This window comes from Glycine max, chromosome 20 (genome assembly GCF_000004515.6).
Source record: "Glycine max cultivar Williams 82 chromosome 20, Glycine_max_v4.0, whole genome shotgun sequence".
NCBI lineage: Eukaryota > Viridiplantae > Streptophyta > Magnoliopsida > Fabales > Fabaceae > Glycine > Glycine max.
In genome coordinates, this window is record NC_038256.2 from 17,542,005 (window position 1) to 17,565,993 (window position 23,989).

At 32.0% G+C, this 23,989-nt stretch overlaps 1 protein-coding gene and 1 pseudogene across 2 annotated transcripts; one reads left to right on the forward strand and one right to left on the reverse strand.

The window, feature by feature from the left end:
• The first annotated feature begins 2,812 nt into the window (after positions 1-2,812).
• LOC100781890 (OBERON-like protein) lies at positions 2,813-6,144 on the forward strand. 2 transcript variants are annotated; one of them, XM_003555621.5, is made up of 3 exons: positions 2,813-2,958; positions 3,585-4,717; positions 5,334-6,144. In XM_003555621.5, the coding sequence occupies exons 2-3, from the start codon at positions 3,631-3,633 to the stop codon at positions 5,948-5,950; spliced, it is 1,704 nt and encodes a 567-aa protein (XP_003555669.1). In that variant the 5' UTR covers positions 2,813-2,958; positions 3,585-3,630; the 3' UTR covers positions 5,951-6,144. The 2 variants fall into 2 exon arrangements, with proteins under 2 accessions (XP_003555669.1, XP_006605660.1); XM_006605597.3 differs by having other exon boundaries at positions 2,894-3,076.
• A 16,640-nt stretch (positions 6,145-22,784) lies between these two features.
• On the reverse strand, positions 22,785-23,989 carry LOC100815754 (heat shock cognate protein 80-like; annotated as a pseudogene).

The following is a 23,989-nucleotide window of genomic DNA, read 5'->3' on the forward strand; positions in this document are numbered from 1 at the left end:
CTTGTTTTATTCATAAATTTTGCTAGAAAACTCCAATTTAAGTGAAATTTAAGGCTTATCCTATGTTTAAACACTAAAAAAACTAATTTTTGGCATTCAAAACTCAAGGAAAACAGCTCAACCCATAGATCTATAACAGGGAAGCAAGCACAAAAATTTCAAGACAACAACATGTTCAATGGAGTTTAACAACAAGCCACAAAGCAAACTATATTTACATGAAAAACAAGAGAATATTTACAACAAAACAAACAAGAAAAAGACAAAAGGGGTAAACCAAATATTTGTAAAGGAAAATATAATTTTGCGCTATTAATTATATCAGGCTTGACTCTCAAAATCCTCAATGGAGTCGCCATCTCTCAAAATGATCTTTGAGACCAATGATAGGTTTGAAAGTCAATTACATGTAAAGAATGTATTAGCACCTTATCATCCCCGTTAAAAGCAATACTTATAACTAATTACACAAAATTATATAACTTTATAAACATTTATTTTTCCCAAAAAGAAAATAGTTTTTATTTTATTTTTGATGATGGTTATATTTTTATTTTTTATTTAATGGAAATTATCCATGCATGAGACTTTAAGCTAATAAATGAGTAGTCATTAAACTCTCATAATCAAATAACATTAAAGATAAAATTGTTATTTGTTAACGCTATTGATGATTGCATATCCAAATAATTATAAAAAGAAAACAACTTTATGAATAAAAGTTTTAAATAACAAATGACTATTTCATAAACTTTTATTATTTAAGCAAAATTAAAAGATAGAAGTGCTACTTAATTAATGTCACAAACCATTACATGAGTTAAAATAATTATTTTTTAAAAATTGCAAATAAATACAAATAAAAAAGTCAGAATTCATTTTCCTTACTATGAATTATATTATTTTGACAAAAAAAACAAAAAATGGTGAAATTAATTAATGCAATTGATGTAACGCACATTCACCACCAAAACTAGAATCATTTCATTTCCATTTTGATTAAGAAAAAAAGAAAAAGAAACTCAAAACCTAAACTAAATTTTCAAATATTCAATTCTTATCCTATGTACAACAGCACGCATTTGCATTTCACACTCAAAGGCACAGACAGATTAAAACATACATTCTTATCCCTTTTTTAGAATCAAATGAAAGGTTAAAACCAATACAGATTCTACACCCACAACGAAAGATATAGTACCAACTACCAAGGGTTTTAATCTATTCTTTTATTATTTTTAACCGACTCAAAATTCATATACAATAAGAATAGTACCAACTACCAAGGCTTGTATCAACTCACGAAATAAGTAAAAAATGCAACACGCAACATGAAAAAAAAAAAACCTTGATGATGAAAGACCTGTTGTCATTACACGAAACGAAGAAAGAAAGACTTGGCTTGTAATTGGTAGGCTATTGAGAATGAACGACAGAATGAGAGAACCAATTTTTCTCTTTCCAGAACTTTTTTTTTTCATCATTTGAGTGCTAGTGGGTCTTTTTTATAATTTAAGAATTGTTTGATCTCCGCGTAACGAACTAATTATCTTGTTTTTAAACCTGTGGCTTCATAATCATTATTTTTAGTAATCGTTTTGTTTTTCTCAGTTAAGTAATTGTTACTCCATATAACTGAAATATTTTCTAATGATTAAATCTTCTCTTAAGAGCCAAATATTTACTTTTTTTTCTTTAAAAAATATTTAAATATATTTTAAAAAGAAAAAAGAAAAAAATAAATAAATACACTCGAATAAAATTGGATATTCACAATGATGAAATCATATTATCAAAATTTTAAAAAATTATCTTCTTATTTCAATTAAAAAATAAAGGATAAATCGTTTGTTCACTAATTTGATAGCTTTTTTTATCAATTGGAAAAAAATAATCATTTGTTCATTGTTGGACAGAATCCTACTAACCTGACTTAATATATAAGTGGCATGCACGGAAACAGCTTTCAGAGATTTGTTTCCTTTTGGAAGATACAAAAGAGTTAAACAATCAACTTATTGATATTGGAAGACTAATATGATTATTCTGGTCAAATAGAGATTTTTTCTTTGGACCATTTTTTGAAATAAATATCTCTATTTTTGTAATAGTTTAAGTGATATTGTATGAAAATATTTTATTACTTTTTATTAGTATAGTACAAAAATTATATTTTTTTTATAAATTTAGTTTTCTATTATTTTAGAGTTTAGATTATTATTTCTACTCTTTTTTCTGTTAAACAAATAACATTTCTCTTATTATATTATTTATTTAGTAACATTTTCAATTTTATTTATTTTAATCTTAATTGATTTATACATTACTTTTTTTCCCAACTTTACACACGTCAGCATTTTGGAAAGTTTTTTACCCACTTTTTTCTTTCTTTATTTTTTTTTCTTTTCTCCTTTTTTAAATTTTCTTATTACTATATTTATTTAATCAATAAAAAATTAGAATGCTCAATATTATTATCTAAAATAATTTTATAGCATAAAAAATAATTTATTTAAGTACTTAAATTATTTAGACATTGATATTTTAGTAGAAAAAATTCAAAATTAATTTTTCATCAAATATTTGGGGATTTGGGATAAAATTTTTAAAATAATTATATTTGTGTGTGCTTACGAGGAGTTAACTCATTGTGTGAGTATTTGTAAATTTCTGATATTGTATTTAATTTTTATTGATAAAAAAAATTATGCATGCTTTGTTTATTCATTACCAAAATATATAAACATGTCCTATAGTAAAAAAAAAAAAAAAGAAGACAAAAGTAGAAATGGAAGGGATATCACAATTACAAATTTACAACTGTGGAGAACCGGCTGAACCGGTCACCCATGGGCGTTGAAAAACACGGCTTCGTGTTCCTGTTGTCGTTTTGGGTTTTCCTCTTTCGCAGCTCAACACAAAGCCCCATCGTCTGTTCTCTCTCCGTACTTCATTCAGGTCGGTGTTGTGTTCAATCATTCGATCTACCCTTTGGGTTCTCCAATTTCATACTTCCTTTCTTCTTTTAATTTCACCATCGTTAGTTCCAAAGGGAAGCTAATTTCAGCTGTCCAGAGTATGATTCTAAATAAATAAATAAATAAAAATAGTGTCAAACTCTATAATTTTCTTATCCTTTATAGTTTTTATGTGTGCTTTGGAGGAAAGATTAAATCCCACAGTTACTTAATTAAGTAAGCTAATTTACTGATTTGCATATCAAGGAATTAATTAAGTGAGCAATTGGCTTCCGAATTCATATGTTGCTATTCTTATCTTAGGCTGTCTTTTGACATGGATGAATTGTTAGGTTTATGGATTTTTTATTGTTGTTATTATTGATAATTTACATTTGCAGTCGGCCTCCATCTATTGAATGATAACAACCATGATAATTGAGTAAATCCCCAAATTAGTTCTTCAAATTGCAAGTCCTTGACATTGCAATGTCCTACCTATGCTGTTTGAATTTTTAAGGACTAGTTTAGGGATTTACTTAATAATTTCCCCAATCAAGTGTTGTGTTTTATAAATGTGCATATAATCCCCCCACTAGTGACTAACCAAGTAAATCTTTTTAATAGGCACATCATCTTCTTCTATAACATTAACCCAGGGTCGTCTCCAAAAATGCTACCTCTGCGTCCACAAGCACAAGTTGGAGGACTACAAACATCGCTGTCTCTGGTTTCCTCAGACCCTCTCCTGTCTCCTGATGAACCTAGATCAAACTCCAACAATCTCCATGAATCTCCGGCTGAAAGTGCAAGTTCTCAGGAAACTTGGCCTACTGCTGATGCAGCTGCAGCAAAGAAGATGGAGAATGGAAAAGCGGAGGTTAATTGCCTTGAGCAGAAAGTGATTCATCGTGTTTCTAGTTCAGACAAAGTTACTCTTCAGGATGTTGCTAGAGAAAGTGTTTGTATGATATGTGAAAAAATGCATCATCTACCTGAGGAATATCTAGAAGAGCTAAAGAATGGACTGCGAAGTATCCTTGAGGGAGGGAATGGTTCGCAGCACAGAGAGGATTTTTTCATTTTGCAGAAGCTTGTTCAGAGTAGAACTGATTTGACTGCCAAGACACTGGTCAGAGCACACCGAGTGCAGCTTGAAATCCTTGTTGCAATAAATACTGGAATTCAGGGATTTTTGCATCCTAGCATCAGTCTATCACAGACTTCCCTGATTGAGATCTTTGGCTATAAGAGATGCAGAAACATAGCGTGCCAAAACCAGCTTCCAGCTGATGATTGTACCTGTGAGATATGCACCAACACTAATGGTTTCTGCAATCTTTGCATGTGCGTGATCTGCAACAAGTTTGACTTTGAGGTGAATACTTGCCGCTGGATTGGATGTGATTTGTGTTCTCATTGGACTCACACAGATTGTGCCGTTCGTGAGCAACTTATTTGCATGGGCCCTTCTTCAAAGAGTGGAGCAGGACTGAGTGAAATGGTTTTCAGGTGTCAAGCATGCAATAGGACTTCAGAATTGTTGGGTTGGGTTAAAGATGTCTTCCAGCACTGTGCACCGTCATGGGATGGAGAAGCCTTAATGAGGGAACTTGATTATGTTAGTAGGATCTTTCATGGGAGTAAAGACCCCCGAGGAAGGAAGCTATTTTGGAAGTGTGATGATCTTAAGGAAAAATTTAAAAGTAAAAAAATGGATTCAAAAGCTGTCTGCAGGGCAATATTGATGTTTTTCCAAGGTACTAGAAATCTAGTTTTTTCTGCCTTTATATATATAGAGAGAGAAGGGATCAAGTTACTCTAACAGTAAATTTAAAAGAATTACTCCTCATCTTCATCATTTATTTTCTTGAAATCTAATGGTTAAGATTAGTTATTCATTGCAACCATTGGATTTCAAGAAAATCTTTGAGTAACTTGATCCCTCCTCATATATATATAGGCAATATCATGCTTTTGCCTTTTGTTTCCTTTTATATTAATTGAATTTAGTTATGTCTAAATTATGCTAAGGCTGATTCAAAAATAACGTGCACCATAAATAGAGATAGCAATGGTGAACAGTGCTTTTAGACTACAGCTTTATATGTTCTCTTTATTGAACAATCTCTTTGATTGACTAAAATTTATTGGAAATCACATATTTTTGTAGGTCCCACTTGTTATTTAATAATTCTCTCTTTTGATTTTGTAATTTTCTATAAATTCTAACCAATAGTGAAGTGTGTGTTGTTAACACTTCTCTTTGTTTCTTACTTTTGCTTTTTAAGGCAAAGGCTGTTGTTTGGGGGGTTGATGCATGATTGTAAGTTTAACTTTTCTCTTGTTCTAACCAATACATTATCCTAATTGAAGAGCTTGAGGTGGACTCTGCAAAATGCCTGGAAAATGGAGAAAGTGGAACGTTGATTGCTCCGCAGGACGCATGCAATAGAATTGCTGAAGTGGTGCAGGAGGCTATAAGAAAGATGGAAATGGTAGCTGATGAGAAGATGAGGATGTTCAAGAAGGCTCGCTTGGCTCTTGAAGCTTGTGAACATGAACTAGCTGACAAGGCCAGGGAGGTGACAGAGCTCAAGATGGAGAGACAGAAAAAGAAGCTGCAGATAGAAGAGCTGGAGAAAATTGTGAGGCTGAAAAATGCAGAGGCTGATATGTTCCAATTGAAGGCTAATGAGGCTAAACGAGAGGCCGAGAGGCTTCAGAGGATTGCTCTTGCCAAGCAAGATAAATCAGAAGAAGAATTTACTAGCAACTACTTGAAACAACGTTTAAACGAGGCCGAGGCCGAGAAGCAGTATCTTTATGAGAAGATCAAATTGCAAGAGAGTTCTCGCGCTTCGCAGAGCAGTAGTGGTGGTGACCCTTCTCAGATGCTGATCTATTCCAAAATCCACGATCTACTTTACAGTGTTCCTTCCAAAGCAGACAGTCAGGGTAATGAGCGCCACCCTTTTCGGACAAATCCCTGAGAGTCCATTGTGTTTGTAATGCCAATTATGTTCCCTGTCATAGCTAAGTCATTCCCTTTGAACAATTTAGGATGAGCCACTTTTATGGCAATGTTATCATCATTTTCATCAATTTTATCTGCTTTTTGTACAAGGAGATATTGGAAAAAGCTTCAATATATGTTTGAAACTAGGCTTGTTGTAAGCATTATTAATATGTTTTTTGTAAGGAATTGTCGACTGTTGCATAACTTGTGGCTACTGGTAAGTTGAGTTAGATGTTTGGCAGTGTGATAAGTTTCTCGATAACTACTTATAGGAAATAAAAATTAAAAAAAATAAAATACAATGAATGAAGATTTTTTCATTAGTTGAAATTAATCGTATAAGCTAATATTTAGAAATTTTCTTATTTTATTTCTTCAGAAATTGATTTGAATTTATGCATAAATTAATTTTAATGTTTTGAAGAAACTAAATTCACTTAACTTTATTATTTTCTTCTTTGATGATAAGTATTCCTAAGTTTATCCAAACAATTAATAGTTCGGTGAGTGGCATCAACGACCATATAAATCACAAAGTTGGGATTATACGAGTATATCAAATATGATACTATTACAATGGGAAAACAAACTTTGTAAAACAAGTTATTAATATAGATATTATAATCCTAGGCATGATTTTAGAGTTGCAAATTTTTAATTATATGGATATTTTTCATTAAATATTATAAAATTGAAATATTAAATATTTTATATTTTTATTACATATGTACTAGTTATTAGGATAAGTCCTATTTAAGCATTATATTTAAAATTACGTTAAATTATTTTTTGATCTTAGAGCTATTTTTTTTAAAAATAAGTCTTTGAATTTGTATTTGTTTATTGGTTTAATTAAGTCTTTCATACTTAAAATATAAGTCGTTTTTAGATTATCACTTAAAATTTATTTTTTTCAATCAATTATCTGAAAAAAATTTCAATTTCATTTGATTATCTACCGTTAGCCGTCTTCCGTTAAGTGATGACATGACAAACAAAGTATCATGTCATCACGTCCTATCACAGACACCTTATTGTCATGTCATCACCTTCAATGACGTGTCGATAATTGGGTGTGTCACACATAGTCTGTCATGTTATCACTCAATGAAAGGAAACTAATGATAGGTAGTAAGTTGAAACAAAAATTTTATAGATAGTTATTTGACAAAAAAAATGAGTTTTTAGATAGTAATATGAAAATGATCTATTTTTCAGGTATGAAAAACTTAACTAAATCAATCTGAAAATTAATTTTTTAGTTAACAAATGATAAGGAGGAGTTTTATCAAAATAAATAATTTAATTTCAAATAAAATGATAAATTTTATTATTTTATTGAAAATAAAAATAAAAATGGTAATCGTAAATTTAAGTTATGTTTGAAAGCAAATCTAGTCAATAAGAAAAAATCGTTTCTCAAAATTTTTTATTTGATCAAATATTTGTAAACTTGTCAAAAAACTAAAAATTAATTAAAATAACTTGATGAACATATATGTAATTTACTTTTATATAGACTTAAGAAACTTTATCCGATTTATTTTTTAAGATAATTCTTCATTCAAAATAAGAAATACATTAAATTGATAAGATATTTTTTATTGGTAGGAATAAAAAAAATACTATTTGAAATTTACAATAATTTACCTATCAATTTATCATGTTTAATCAACTGAACTAGATTAATAAGATAGTATTAAAATTGAAATTGAAGAGTTAAGATGAATACATTTAATAGCTGGACAAAGCTAAAAGAGAATCAACAAAATCAAATGGTGAGATATATATTTTGGATCCATAGAATAATAAGGAAAGGCATAACATGTGTACGTTGATCATAGACTACAAAACACTAATTATATATGGTTTAAATAAATTTTCCATACCTGAAAAATAGTTCGTTTTCATATTACTACCTAAAAATTCTTTTTTTTGTCAAATACCTACTTGAATTTTTTTTTATGTTTCAACTTACTATCCATCGTTAATCCCTTTCCGTTGAGTGATGAGATGACAGACAGTGTCACATCATCACACCCAATCACTAACACGTCATCGTCACGTCATTGAAGGTGATGATGTGATAGTGACATGTCAATGATTGGGTGTGATGACGTGACACTCTGTCTGTCACGTCATCACTTAATAGAAGACGACTAACGGTAGATAGTAAAATGAAATTGAAATTTTTTTAGGTACTTGGTTAAAAAAAAGTGAATGTTAGGTAGTAATTTGAAAACGGTCTATATTCTAGATATGAAAAACTTAATTAAGCCTTGTTTTTTTAATCAGACTCTTTCATCTAATTATTGCTAAAAAAATTAATTCACAAGAACCTAATTAGTCCCTCTTGATTGCGATCGCCACCTCTACATGCCTACACTCAATATTTTCATCTCTTCAAGTCAATATTTTCACATTTGTACGCCAATATTCTAACCTATATTGGTTTTAAATCTAGTATTCTCAACCAAGTTATAATAGTGGCTTAGAGAGGTGAGAATAGTGATATTAAGATGAGAGAATACTCAATGCATACTCCACATGTGATCAAATTGGATTCAAGACCTCTTCAAGCCAATGTTCTTACCTATATAGGTTTTGAACCCAGTATTCTCAACTAGAATATATACTAACCTAGAGAGGTGAGAATATTGACCTTAAGAGGGGAGAATACTCATTGCAAACTTATAGAGGTAACAATATTGGATTCAAGGACTAATTAGGATTTTGTGCTTAATCTTCTCTTATTATTAAAGCGAAGAAGTTTTACAAATAAAATTTTCCGGTTTTTTTAGATGCAATTTTTGCTAAAAAGGTGTGTAAATTAACCGCCTAATTGAATTACATAACATATTGACATTATTATTAAAGCAGTAATGATTATTTCCCAATTGATATTAAAAATGCATGTCAATCAATGAATATATTATCAATTAGGCAATCATCAATATAAATTGTTCTAATAATAATATCAATATGTTATGTGATTTATGCAGTTAATTTACACAATTTTTTTTAGTGAAATTTGCATTAAAAAAATGAGAAAATTTCTCTTATGAACTTCTCACTTTAATAATAAGAGAGAGATGAGCGAAGAAGCACGCTCATTGATTTTCATCTAATTGCACAATTAACAAGGTAATCAAGCTACCCTTAATTGCATCATTAATTAATACCAATATTTTTACACATAAATTTAGTTCCCTTTAATATTCAAATTAATTATCCATCTATAACGCACTGATTGATTTGAAAATTAAATTAGGGAGGAGTCATTTTGTCAACGAACATTGCATAGTTTGATATAAATCACAACTTGAATCACAAATTCAACATCTCACATTTCTTTTGGTAATTTTTTCAAGAAAAATATAGAAGTCAAAAAGGAAAAGATGGATTGAGGTGAGGAATGATAGAATAACACCACAATTTAGATGGATTGATAAGTTGAAATGAAGATTTACCACTTTGAATTAGGAAATTCAAAGATAAGAATCAAGGTAGTTTCTATGAACCAAGAGAGAGTTTCCTCTCACAAAGCTTCATTTCAAAATGAGTGAAAACTAAATGACAATGTCAACATTTTTCCTACTATACTATAGCCCTTAAGTCCACCAAGGCCCATTTGACACATATGCCTAAAAAGCTAAACACAAAATTACAAAAAAAATAAAAAGTCCAACAAAGGCCCAACACCAAAATTACACAATTCCTTAATCTACTATTTGACTCTAATGTAGTCTCAAGCCTCCTTTTTTTAGACTTCTATCATTCATTCCTTCTTGAAAGAAATTTGTCCTCGAATTTAACACTTGATTGCCTACATAAACAAAAAAAACACACATTAGAATTTATTGAAAATTGCATTAAGAAAATCCTACATCTAAGTAGACTTGAATCCCCTAAAATGGAAAATATCTTATTATTGAAGTACCTTTTCACCAATCCTCCCAGGTCAAAGACCAACCTAAAGAAACCATCACATATCATTTGCAATGCATTATATGACTTGTGAAACAACACCTAAGCGTTGTATTTTCAACTTTAATATCTCCATCACACATCTTATGTAATTCAAAATATCTAATAAATTTTTATTATGAGCCTCTCCATCTAAAGAATCATGTAATGGCATTAGAGACATTGATGAAACCTTAATTTGTAGATCTAATTTTTAGTCTCAACAAACTGGGAAACTTATTTGAGACTCTTTGAGATTGAGGAAAATAAAAAGGAAAAAGCAGAATTAGAAAAGGAGATTGAAAGAACAACGCCACAATCTTGGAAGATTGATAAGTTGAGGATGATTCGCCACAAAGAATAAAATTCTTTGATTAGAACCTAAGGTTTCACACAAGAACCAAGAGAGACATTCTCTTAACTGTGTCTAATATAAAATTTCATCAAAAAAATATCAAATAAGTGTTTAAGGAGTCTATTTATACCTCCTACTAATAACCTTAAACTAGGCTCAAGACCCAAGGCCCAATAATTACTCTAATAATTAAAAGACTTAAAAATAACAATAAAAGGTCGTGTGGCCCATTACAAGTCCAAAAATAGGCCCAAAATACAATTAAAAACAAAAATAAATCCTCCATGAGAAAATTTAGTCTCTTTTCAAACTCTTCTTGAAATTTCTTACTCTTTGCTTAAGTGATTGCTCCATCCATGTCGAGCCCACCCAAGTCAAACTTTTCCTCCTTGGATAGTCTTCTGTCATTCCCTCCTTCTTGGGAAGAATTTGCCCTCGAATTGATGTCAAAGGTACCTACATCACAAAGAGTGAAGTCAGTAACATTAAAAGTGTTGCTCACATGATAGTCAAGTGGTAAATCAATTTATATGCATTACCATTTATGCGCTCCAAAACTTTAAAAGGACCATATCCCATTTCTTGAAGTTTAGATTTCCTTTTGGAAGGAAACCTATTCTTCCTCAAGTGAACCCAAACCCAATCACCCCGTTTGAAAATCATCATCTTTCTACCCTTATTGGCATATCTAGTATATTGTTCAACCTTGTTCTCAATTTGTGCTTTCACTTCTCGTGCAACTCATAACAAAGTTGGCTTTAGAAAGCCCATTCCGATTCATCATAGCAAATTTGATAGGCGAAGGTAACAAATTAAGAGGGGACAATGGATTAAAACCGTAAACCATCTCAAAAGCAGAATAAGAAGTAATAGAGTTTACTACCGTATTATAAGCAAATTCAGCACAAGGTAGGCATTCCTCCCAAATTTTCAAATTCTTACCTACCAAGCACCTTAGAAGTTGAGATAGAGTTCAATTTACCAGGATGACGAGCATAACACATGAGCTCAAAATTTCTCTCACCCATTCTTTTTCCATTAAGCTCTCCACTTGTCTTTGGCTTTCTTTTGTATCTTTTGGGTTACTTCTATATGCTGGCCTATTTGGTATGAAAACTCCTGACATCTGATCAATTTAGTGCTTTATCCCTCTTAAGGGAGACAACCCATGAGGGGTGTCTTTGGGGAAGACATCCCCAAACTTCTTCAATAATTCTTTCACACCTAGAGGCAAAGAACTAGCAACAGAAGACAAACAATAATCATGAGGCATTAGTAAATACATAGGTTGCCTAGCTAGCATCACTCTCTTCACCTCTTTTTCTCTCATGAACAAGCTCTGTATTTTTCTTCCTTCTTGATTTTCATTTTTTTTTACAGTTTCACTCTTTTCTTTCTTTTCTCTCCTTTCATGTCTCTCTCTCTCTTTATCAATTTTTCTTTTCTCTTTTTTTTTTTCTCTTGTTCTCTTTTCACTCTCATTTTTATTTGATCCTCACAAATCTCACTTGGAGACAAAGGTGTGAGGGTAACCTTTTGCCCTTTATGTACAAATGAAAATTTATTTGTGACACCATTATGGACAACATCCCTATCATATTGCCAAGGCCTTTGAAGTAAAAGATGGCTAGCCTCTATAGGGACAACATCAAATAGTATCTCATCATCATATTTTCCAATGGAGAAGCATATCAAAACTTGTTTATCTACAACTAACTCCACATTAGTGCATCTACCCCCATCAATAATCAAAGAACATATTTTCCCCATGGCCATGCACCTAGTATGAAAAATATTCTCCCTTTGCGTTTCATTTCTATCCTTACACACACTCCCTATTAACCTCCTAACCATCAAAAGATCACATTCCAGGGGCTATATATCACATTCACTTCCACTCTCACTAGAAGAACTAGAAGAGCTAGAAGAAGGGGTGTGCAAAAAAAAATGGTTTGGATTGAATCGGATTGTAACCGAACCTAAATAAAATTAGTTTTTTTCCTAAACTAGTTCAAGAAAAAACGAGTTCACCAATTCGATTAACCAAATTGTTTCTACAAAACTAGTTCGGTTAACCGAATTGGTTTTCATTTAAATATTTTTTTATTTGAAAAAAATAGTTTGAAAACCAGTCTGAAACTGGTTCGACTCTTAGAACCAGTTTAAAATTGGTTAAAAAATAATTCAATTCAGAACTAATTTTTTAAAACCAGTTCAGTTTTGAACCAATTTCTAAATCAGTTTGACTATATGATATAAAACTGAACCAGTTAAAACAGTTTGAAACTAGTTCGGTTAGGTTTTCTTATCGAACTAGTTTTTGCACACCCCTAACTAGAAGAAGATTCACTAGTGATATCCCCATTACACAACACAACCATAGTCCTTTTGTTAGGAATTGGTAGGCAATGTGACCCTTTCCCAAACACTTAAAATATTTAAATAGAACTCTTTTTTTTAAGAAGTGAGAGTAGGGTTAGAATTATTTTTTCTAAGTGCAACACCTTTCTCATGAGATTTGAATTAAGATCTGCCCCCTTCTTGAATGTCCTTATCTTTCCAAGTTTAAGAGCCATAGGGGGACTTCTTGTATATTTGCTTCCTTTTTAATTGCTGCTCCACCTTGATAGCTTGATGAATGGGATCCTCCAAAGAGGCATAGTGGTGCAACTCTACAATGTCTTGGATCTCCCTATTGAGACCATGCAAAAACCTTGCCATGGTGGCCTCTTGAGACTCCTCATTTTGAGCCCTAATCAAGGAAATCTCCATCTCTTTGTAATACTCATCCACACTCTTATTTCCTTGAATTAATCTTTGGAGCTTGTTGTGAAGGTCTCTTCCATAGTAGGACGACACAAATCTCTCTATCAAAACTCTCTTCATGTCTTGCCAAGTATTCATCAATGGCCTTCTCATCCTTTCAACATCACTCCTCACTTGGTTCCACCACACTAAGGCATATCCCTCAAACTCCAAGGAGACCAATTTGATCTTTTTCTCATCATTATAGTTGTAGCAAGCAAAGACTTGCTCAACTTTCATCTCCCACTCAAGATACACTTATGGATCACAAATCCCTTTAAAAGTAGGGATCTTCACCTTCACCCTCTCAATCCCTTCCTCTCTTTGCCTACCTCCATATCTTCTATGATTTCTTCTCTCCCTATATTGCTCATTCCTCCTTCCTTCCTCTTCCTCTTCTGTCACGACCCACCCTTGGATCATGACTGGCGCACAAACTATGATTTTGTTAGTCTGGCTAGCCTATCCTATGTTAAATAACCTGTAAAAGAACACATAATATATATATATATATATATATATATATATAGACCCTTAACATATTGACCAAAATATCCACTAATAACAATGTTGATTATAAATACTAATCATCAAAGTATCTCAAAATATCATAAGTACATCACATCATTAGCATACCTATAAGAGAGAATCATTTAAATTTCAAAATAAAGGAATTCTCTCTAAATCTATTACTACCCTGGTCCCTATAGCTGCATTATACTGGAGTTACAAACAAAATATCCATTAGACGCAATGGAGGCCTACCAAAAGATAATCAAATTCCTAGGTACGTCAGCAAATCCCAGGAAGTCAGTTACTCCACTATTGTGTATCTGAGAAAATAAAATAAAATAGGGGGGGGGGGTAAGTAACAAAGACTTAGTGAGAGCATAAAATACAAAGCGAACAGGAAGGAAAGCATAACATAGCACGAGTCTTTACATCAAAAGAAATTTAAATAACCTTAATTAAATAAATAATAAAATACAACTTGCTTTTAGAAATCATTGTATGCTCAAAGAATAATTTCAGAACTACTCATAAACTAGTATTCAAGAATAATAACTTTATAATCGAACTTTCATTCCACTATGTGCACATAGACCACATTATCTCTTCGTTGTGGTGAACAGTAATTATATAACTACGATATTTAGCTCGTAGGCTACATTATCTCTTTGTTCGTTGTGGTGAACGGTAATTATATAACTACGACATTTAGCTCGTAGGCTGCATTATCTCTTTGTTATAGTGAACGAAACATATAATTATACTATGAGTAATTGACTCATAGGCTACATTATCTCTTCGTTGTAGCAAACGACAAATATAATTATACTATGAGAATTTGACTCATAGGCTACATTATCTCTTTGTTGTAGAAAACGAAAAATATTAATTATACTATGAGAAATTAACTCATAGGCTACATTATCTCTTCGTTGTAGCAAACGACAAGTATAACTATACTATGAGAATTTGACTCATAGGCTACATTATCTCTTCGTTGTAGCAAACGAAAATCAATCATAAACTCACAATAAATACCATAAACAAATAATCCAACATTCATCCTTATATATATTATCAAAATCCCAAAATAAATTTCAAAGATCATAAAGAATATATATATATATATATATATATATATATATATATATATTGAAGTTTACTTGCTTCTCCTAAAAGTACTTTAAAAAATGTCGCTAAGTAGATTAGCTACTCACATAAATAATGCAATCAATGTCTTCTACTGTTGTTGGGAAAATCAACCACCGTATTTTCCACAGGATCTAAGCATTTAAAATAAGAGATTAGACAAAATCCCCAATTTTAGCAAAACCTAGGGTTTTGAGAAAACCACAATAATTCCTAATACTTAGTTTCTAACCCTTTTCACACAACCCATAACTAATCAGTGCTATAAAATACTCATCTAACACAATGGGTTATAAATTTTTACCTTAAAGAGATCAAATAGAAAAATCTAAGGAAATGAGTAGTGTTCCCCTTTTTCTCCAATCACCTACTTGTGCTTGGAAATGACACAAGGATGTAATAAGCTTGATAATTTTGGAACAATGGAAGGAGATGAGTGAAAGATTGAGAGATGAAAATTTGGGGGGAAAAAGAGATAGGGTTTGAGAGGTGGGAGGTGGGTTATTGAAAGGAAGAAGGGATTTTGAAAATGGGGGGGGGGGGGGGGGGGAAGGGGTCTCAGGTAATAAGTTGATGCAGAGGGGTGAGTTTTTTTTCCCTTAAGTGAAACGGTGCGTTTCATCTTCATACCCCTCATATTCTCCATGATTTCTTTGCTCTATATTTTCAATCCTAATGCTTAAAGCTTCACTACTCCTTTGTATTCTTCCAAAACTCTCTTCATTCTCCTTTCTCACTCTTTCCATCCTTTCTTCATTTTCGTAACTCATTCTTCTCATTTGATCACCAAGTTTAATCATCTCTGCCATGAGCTTTGCAGTTTTTGGAGATGGTGGAGTAGCATCTCCACTTGTAGAAGCCATACCTACAAGGAAAAGTTAGTGCACAAGTAATAAATAGAATAGGACCTCACCACTCAACTTAGTATTTCACTCAAGTTCACTCGTGTATCACTCTTTCAAGACTTTTTTTTTCTTTAATAATATGCACTCTTGTCTTTTACCACTCTTGCTCCTCTTTAGTTTTTAAGCAAAACCTTCAAGCTCAAAATCATGAAGTATTCAATGTGAAATATGTCACAAATCAAAACTCAACTCAAGAAGCCAGGAATAGAAATACTCTAAGACAAAACTAAGGAATTTTAAAGACAAGCAAAAATAATAAAAGGAACACTCAAAAGGATTGCTAAGGAAGAAAAACTAGAAGACTCCGGAATCAAGAAAAGAATTGTCCCAGAATTGAACTAAATTAGATATAAATAATCAACAAGACACACCTTTTTTTTGAAGTATAGGTAATGTGAAAACTAGATGGGAAACAACTCTCAATGCATAACTTTTTTTGCTCCTTTTTTTTATCTCAACACTTTTTTTTTTTGCATGAAATTCAAATTTAGCACAAATTAGTGATTGGTCAGATCCAAATCTAGAATGTAACAGGATTTTGGCTCCAAATTTGAAAAACAAATTCATATCTTAACAACTTCAATTATCCAAATCTGGATTGTAATAGAATTTTGGCTTCAAATTTGAAATCAAATTCCGAAGAAATAGAACAAAGGAAGACAAAATAATAATATAGAGTTAAACAAAAAGAAGAACAAAGGAGAAAACACAAAAGAAGAAAGAAAACACAAGGGATAAATAACACTAGATTTCAAGAACCGAAGCTCTGGTACCAATTGATGGAACCCTAATTTGCGAATCTAATTTGTAGCATCATCAAACTGGAAAACCTATTTGAGACTCTCTAAAATTGGGATAAATAAAAAGGAAAAAGAAGAATTAGAAAACGAGATGGAAAGAACAACGCCACAATCTTGAAAGAGTGATAAGTTGAGGATGATTCGCCACAAAGAATAGAATTCTTTTATAAAAACCTAAGGTTTCACACTAGAACCAAGATATATTCTATTCTTTTAACTGTGTCTAATACGAAATTTCATAAAAAATGTCAACAAAGGGTTTAAGGAGTTAATTTATACCTCTTAGTAATAACCTTAAATTAGGCCCAAGGCCCAATAACTAATCGAATCATTAAAAGACTTGAAAATGATAATAAAAGGTCATGACAGCCCATTACAAGTCCAAAAATAGGCTCAAAATACAATTAAAAACAAAAATAAATCATATTATAAAAGTTGGCTAAAATTTATGAGCTTCGCTTCTCTTTCCTCCATGAGAGAAATTAGTCTCTCGTCAAGTTCTTCTTGAAATTTCATACTTTTGCTCTAGCGATCAATCAATCTATGTTAAGCCTACCCAAGTCAAACGTTTCCTCTTTAGATCCACAAATTAGGGTTCCATCAGACATACAAATGTAATATATTCTGACATATGCTTTCCATACCTATAGAACTCATTATTTTCAATTTTATCATAAACAAGCAACACACATAGATGAAGACTCCTCGTGATCATACAAGCTTAATGATGCATCTAATTTATGCAACATAGAATCTCTTGTTTCTTTACGTTGATGCTCACTTGAAGATGTAGTTTTTTTCTTTTTTTTGTCAAGTTCTTATGTAGTCTCCATCAACATCATCATTGGCATCAACATAAACACCTTTGGAAAGAAAGTTTCCCTCCATTTCTCTCTCATCATTAGAGGTTGGTGGCTCTTGAGTAGAAGCTTGACTTAACTTTCCTGTTATAAATTGTGCTGGAATTGAATATTTCACCAAGGATCTCATAGTCATGCTCACATCCATTCTTCTTGAACTGTTTGTAAAATTTTCCTTGCTGAAAATGGTAAATGAAAAACTTTAAAAAGTACGTGTTACATTGACTATTACAATATATTTAAACAAATACATTAAACTTACCTTATACAAATCTTGCTATACTTCTTCAGGAGCATTTACTTTATTAGATTCAATATCCCAAGTAACTCATGTACGAGATAGCAAGCTTGAAGATTCATGATGTTGAAGCGTAAGTGATTAAACTTAACCTTCAACCTATCCACACCATAATTTTCTCTGGTTATTTTCTTCAACTCACCATTTGTTTCTTCCCAAAATGTTGTCTTCAAAGTTGACCCTTGTAATTGTCTCTTTTTAACTTGGTCATAAATGATTTCGAACAAAACTTTTGTGATTTGGACTATCCATTCCATGTTCTCCCCCTTCTCACTTTCCCACCAGTGTTTTTTTTTATATATATATTAACTTCATAATAAGAAACTACAACATAGATAGTGAAATAAGAAACATGAGTGGATGCAAGGTGCACTGATGTAATTATAAATAGTGAAATAAGAGACATAATTAACTATGAAAAATTATTATACTTTGATAAATCATGAAGCTGACACAATGCTCTTACTACACCAAAATTATTATACTTTGATAAATCATGAAGCTGGCACAATGCTCTTACTACACCAAAATGATTATACTTTGATAAATCATGAAGTTGTCATATATAAAAAAAGAATACAAATGGTTTCTTCTTGTTTCATATTGTTGTTTGTGTTGAATAAGATATAGAGTAGTAGTTTAAAAATGAGTTTAAACTAACATCATGAATCAATCAATAGCTTAAAAATGTTTTCTTCATTAACATGGCACACAGGTATTGCATACAATTAACATGAGTTTAAAAATGTTGCTTAGATCAAAGTCATGTATGACAAAAAGAATTTACTTGGGCTCTTCCAATCACAACATCACAAACCAAGTTCTATGACAACATGACATAAACAAAACATCATCAACTTACTATTTGGGCATGGGAAGAAGAAACGGGCTTCGATGGTTTGCTCTCACAGAACGCAAAAGAACAAATGATGCAGTGCTCTACGAGAGAAAGAGGAAATGAGAGAGTGAGAAATTGTCATGTGTGGGGTTAGGAATATTTTTCATGTTAATTATGGGTATGCCATCACATTTTCAATGTTATCATTTTCAAAATGTACCAAAGAAACCACTGAAAAAAAATCCACAACATTTTCAAAAAATAGACTCATAGAAAACATTTTCTTAAAAACCACACTACTAAAAAAAGTACTTTTTACGACTGTTGATCTACGATTGTTATTGTAAACCTGATGTAAAAGGTGGGGCGGATGCATTTTTGTAATTATTGTAAAAAAATTTGTGTTTTACGACGCACTTTCTAAGACGGTTATTAAAAACCGCCTTAGAATGTTATATGCAAAAATGTTTACAACGAGTTTAAGTTGAAGCCCGTCGTAATTGGGGAAAAAAATAATTAAGCACGTGTTCGAATAACACTCAGCTCCCACCTTGCATTGAAGCCCTTCATCGTTACAATTTCAACCCTAGCTTAGTCATTTGAAACCTGGAGGTCGTACAACTTGAACCCTAGCCCCTCTTCATTGCAAATCGAACCCTAGCCACTGTTCTTTGTTCTTCCATTCAACCCGACGACTTCGACGACTCGTTGTGCTGTGCTTGCTTCTCTTTTATTCTTTCTATTAGTATTTGTTTCTTCTTCGTTTCGTTTTCTCCGCCGTTTCCGTAGCTCGGCTTTAGCAGCACCAGAACCAGGTTTAGTGCATTTTTCCATCTCACTGTCGTTTATACATACATGTTTATCTCCTGTTTACTTTTCAGCTTCTCTGCTTTCGAGTGTTTTTTTTTTGCTTTGATATGGATTTTTAAGTTGACGGAACTGTCTCTAATTTTGAATATGAAAGTGATTTTTTGTATATCATATTTGAGATTCGTCATTTTGCTTTATTTCCTCCCTTAAAAATAAAAGAAAAAGTAGAAAGAGGAAGTTTTAGTTGTGTGCATTTGTATTTTGTGGGAACTCTTTGCATGCTTTTGGCTTTGTGTAGAGAGTAGAGGAATGATGAGTAGGGAGGGGTATGGGAATACATTGACTTTAGTCAAGCGTGTGGAATAGTGATGTAGGGTTACTGCAAATGTCTATTTTTTTATTTATAGGGAAAGTTTGTGCGAGAGTGAGTTTTATTGGAATACCTAGTGGACTATGTGGTTAGGGTTCAATAGTTGTTGAAAATGTGGCATTCCTCAAAATTAGGAAGTTATAGGAATACTTGAAGCTAACACCCCAGGGTTGGGGTTTGGCTTCAATTTATGATTTCATTCTTTGTAACATGTGATAGATATTAGTTGACTACTACTTCTACTACTCTCTTGAACTGTGCCTCTACATTTGAATTTAGTCATAAATAGATTTAGCAGATGTTGGCCATTCAGTGATTCAAGCAAAAGTTGATAGAGGATTCCACATTTATTCCTTATTGAATTTGAACATAATATTGGTTGGCTTTTGTTAGTAGAGCTTACAGATGGATGTTAGTGTTTGGTTTTTTTGTTTTTTTGACAAAAATGCCAGACAAAGATGAATTTTGCTTACTGAGCTTGAGCGAGTGAAACAAAAAAGTGTTAATGGATTTTTCTATGGTTGATGATGCTTTTAAAATATGAAAAGTTACAGATATTAGGCATTTATTGTATGCTAGATTATGTTTTATAATTCCCGAAGTAGTATATCAGATATGTGGTTCATAAAGCATATGACTAATCATGAACTGAATAAAACTCGTTATCTGTACCTTTTTCTGTAAAAACTAAAATGCTTTGTCAAAGATAAGAAATAGGGATAGGATTAGTAATGGCTAAAATAATGGAAAATAATTGAGATCCTTAGCTGTGTGAGAAAATCATGTAGGCATCCTAACGTAGAAGATGATTATTATTCTAACTGGAGATTAAGACTCAATGGTGAGTAAATAGCCCTGTGGTCAAATGGTTGTCGTCCTGTGGATAAGATGGTTATAGTGAACTAGCGAAATTCATTTGGCTAACCTCCCCTGCTCACCATTTATTTTTGTAGTTACATATCAGCACATTACATATCAACGGCAGGAGGAGGAGATGAACATTGATACTGCATTTTTAATTGTTCTTGCAGTTCACTTTGTTCCTATACATCTCTATTTCACCATAGAGATCTATAATCTTTTGCTCAAGTCAAATATAGAGATACCAATCCCTCCCTCATCAATCTTCAAAGAAAGAATGTTCATACAGAAAAGAAAAGTTATTTTTTTATTTTGTAGACCAAGATACATAAACAAGCCAAAGTGATTCCAAGGCTCCTAGCCCCAATGAGTGAAACCTTACTTCAGAAGAATCAATTTTAGAGTTTGCGTTTATCTCTCCATTGCTTAAGTAGGTCCTCAAACTTCTATCATTGGGTTTTAGTTTGGCATCTTCACAATCCTCTTCGTCTCATCAAATGTTATTTGACAAGAAGAAACCCCATCATAAAAAAACAATTGAATATGATAGATTTATTTTAAGTTATAGCTAGGTATAGGTTTAAGGTGAATTGTGTCTATAATTATAGATATATTTATAAAAATATTGATTTAGTAGATAGAATACATGTATTAAGCTTTACCAATTCTTTAAAGTTGCCTAAAAAAGATTCTTTAAAGTCTGATTAATGATTTTGTTCAACATTGTATTTTTTTGGCTTTATGAATAAATAAAAGAATGACTTGTTTCAAACTTTTTCATCCACTACAAAACGCTGCAGAGATGTGATATTTATAGAAAAAATAATTATTTTATATAAATGAATTTCTTAGCCTAATTATAAATATATGTATATTATTCACCGAAAAAAATATGCATTAAGTTTCTATTTTGTTTTCTATTTTAGAATAAAAATTTATTTGAATTTGATATTATTTTTGAATAAAATATTTTTTTATTCAATTTAAATATGCATAATACTAACAACCTTAAATTAGAACATATGATGAATTACAGATTGTTAATTTAATATATATGTTTTATACTAATGGGTTTTCACCCTTCTTCTTCGCCCCCAACCCTCCACTACTTGTATTTTTGATTAAAAATAATCTTCAAATATATAAAATTATTATAGGTGACAATTTTTCTAATAACTGTATGCTGACAATTTAAACTTGAAATTAATCTTTAGTTAAATTAAATAATTTGTGTTAATTGATTCATGTGTATGGTTTCATTGTTATAATGTCCTTGTTCCAACAAAGACTATGACAAAGCATTTAAAAAAGCATGGGTTTACTCAAATCCAAAGCATGACCAAAATAGTTGCCAACTACAGACTAAATGTAGGAACTAATAGTTTTCTTTGTTATGGTTTTTGTTTTAAAATTTATTGATAGTCTAGTTGTTTCTAGTCCAGTCCATTTAGTATTGCTAGAGAACTGGAAATCCTGAGAAATTATTATGATTGACTTACATATCCAAAAAACAAATGAGTACTGTACTCACATATATCAGTGGCATAACAAATTGCTCCAGATCATGTATATAAATTTAAAATGAACTTTTATGGGATTAAGTGGAGAGATAATTTGGAAACTTAGTGCAATAAAGCAACAAAGTGATAGAAAGTAAACCGAAATTAGTAATTGCTATTGCCAGGTCATTTTGAGGTCCTTCCATTCTGACCTTTGTCTATGTTTAGAAGAAATTTGTTGGTTAAACTATTTCTTTGTGCCTTATAGTTCCTATTTTAAATTTTAGTCGTTGCACAAGAAAATTGTGAGTTGTAGTAACCATGTGAGAAAACATTAAGTGCTGGCCTCTACACATGCATAAGAATTATTAGTTTATACTGTGATGAGAAATCACATCTTGTCATCCATGTCATACAGTACCATACTAATAAGTTTTAGAAAGCTCTTAGTTATACTCAGTTGTTATCACTTGAACCTGAAAATCAATTTTCTGTTGTAATCACAGGTTCTTGAATTGAATAATAAAGTATATTTGGGACGTCGTGTTCGAGTTTTTATTGCTAAAGGAAAGGGTCAATATACCTCCAATAGAAGGTAATGTACATATTTAATGAAACTTTGCAATTGCTTTGCCTTGGTGACTGTTTATCAATCAATTATTAACTATATCAATTTTTTTATATATGTTAATTATTAAATTTAATGGATTTTATAAATAATGATAATAAAAATATTGTGTCATCTTTTTTTTATCATTCGGCATAATCAATATAGGCAACAAAACTAGCAGACTCTAAAGCTTCCAAGAGAAGCATTTGAACATGGGAAAGTGCTCTAAAACTAAAACATGTTGAGACCAAGACGCTTCACGTTCAGCTAAAACATCAACATTTTTTACCTTCCGTGAGGGTATGCTAGAAGTTAAGCAGCCAATCTTCATTCTTGAAAGTCCCTATATATTATAGGTGGATACGGATTACTACCTGTTTTAGGCCTTCCTTTGTAGCAGAGACCAAGTTCTTTCCCTCAAATTCCTTAAGCTGACCAACAACATACTCATCAATAACATCAACCATGTAGAGAACCTCGTACCCCTTCTTCTTAAGCTTTTCAAGGAAGGGGGAATTCTCAACAGCTTTGTTGCTTTCACCAATAATGTAGTAGATGTCATTTTGTCCTTCCTTCATCCTGGTAACATAGTCCTTCAGGCTGGTCATCTCATCACCACTCTTAGTGGAGTCATACCTGAGCAATTCAACTAGCTTTGTCTTGTTCTGAGAATCCTCATGAATACCAAGTTTCATGTTCTTAGAGAAGCCTTCATAAAACTTGTTATAGTCTTCCTTGTTCTAAAGAATTTCAAAGAACATCTCAATGCACTTCTTGACCAAGTTCTTCCTGATGACTTTCAGGATCTTGTTTTGCTGCAACATTTCTCTAGAAATGTTAAGAGGAAGATCCTCAGAACAAAGGATACCCTTAACAAAGCTAAGATATTCAGGCATCAACTCCTCACAGTTGTCCATGATGAAGACACGGCGAACATACAGTTTGATGTTGTTAGGCTTCTTCCTGGTGTCAAAGAGATCAAAAGGTGCCCTCTTGGGGATAAAGAGGACAGCCTTAGACTCCAGCTGACCCTCAACAAAAAAGTGCTTAACAGCCAAACGCTCTTCCAAATCATTGGCAACACTCTTGTAGAAAGCAACATATTCTTCTTTCGTAATCTCTTGAGGTTTCCTCATCCAAATAGGCTTCTGGTTGTTCACCAATGACCACTCGTGAGATACCTCCTTAATGGTCTTTTTTTTTCTTCTCATCCTTCTCCTTATCTTCATCCACATCTTCAACTTTACGCTCCTCATCCTTGTTCTCTTCCTCATCCTCATCATCAAAAATCTCCTTTTCAATAGTCTTGTCAATCCAAAGGGAAATTGGATAGCTAATGAATTCAGAATGCTTCTTTCTTGACGTTGCAATCTTGAA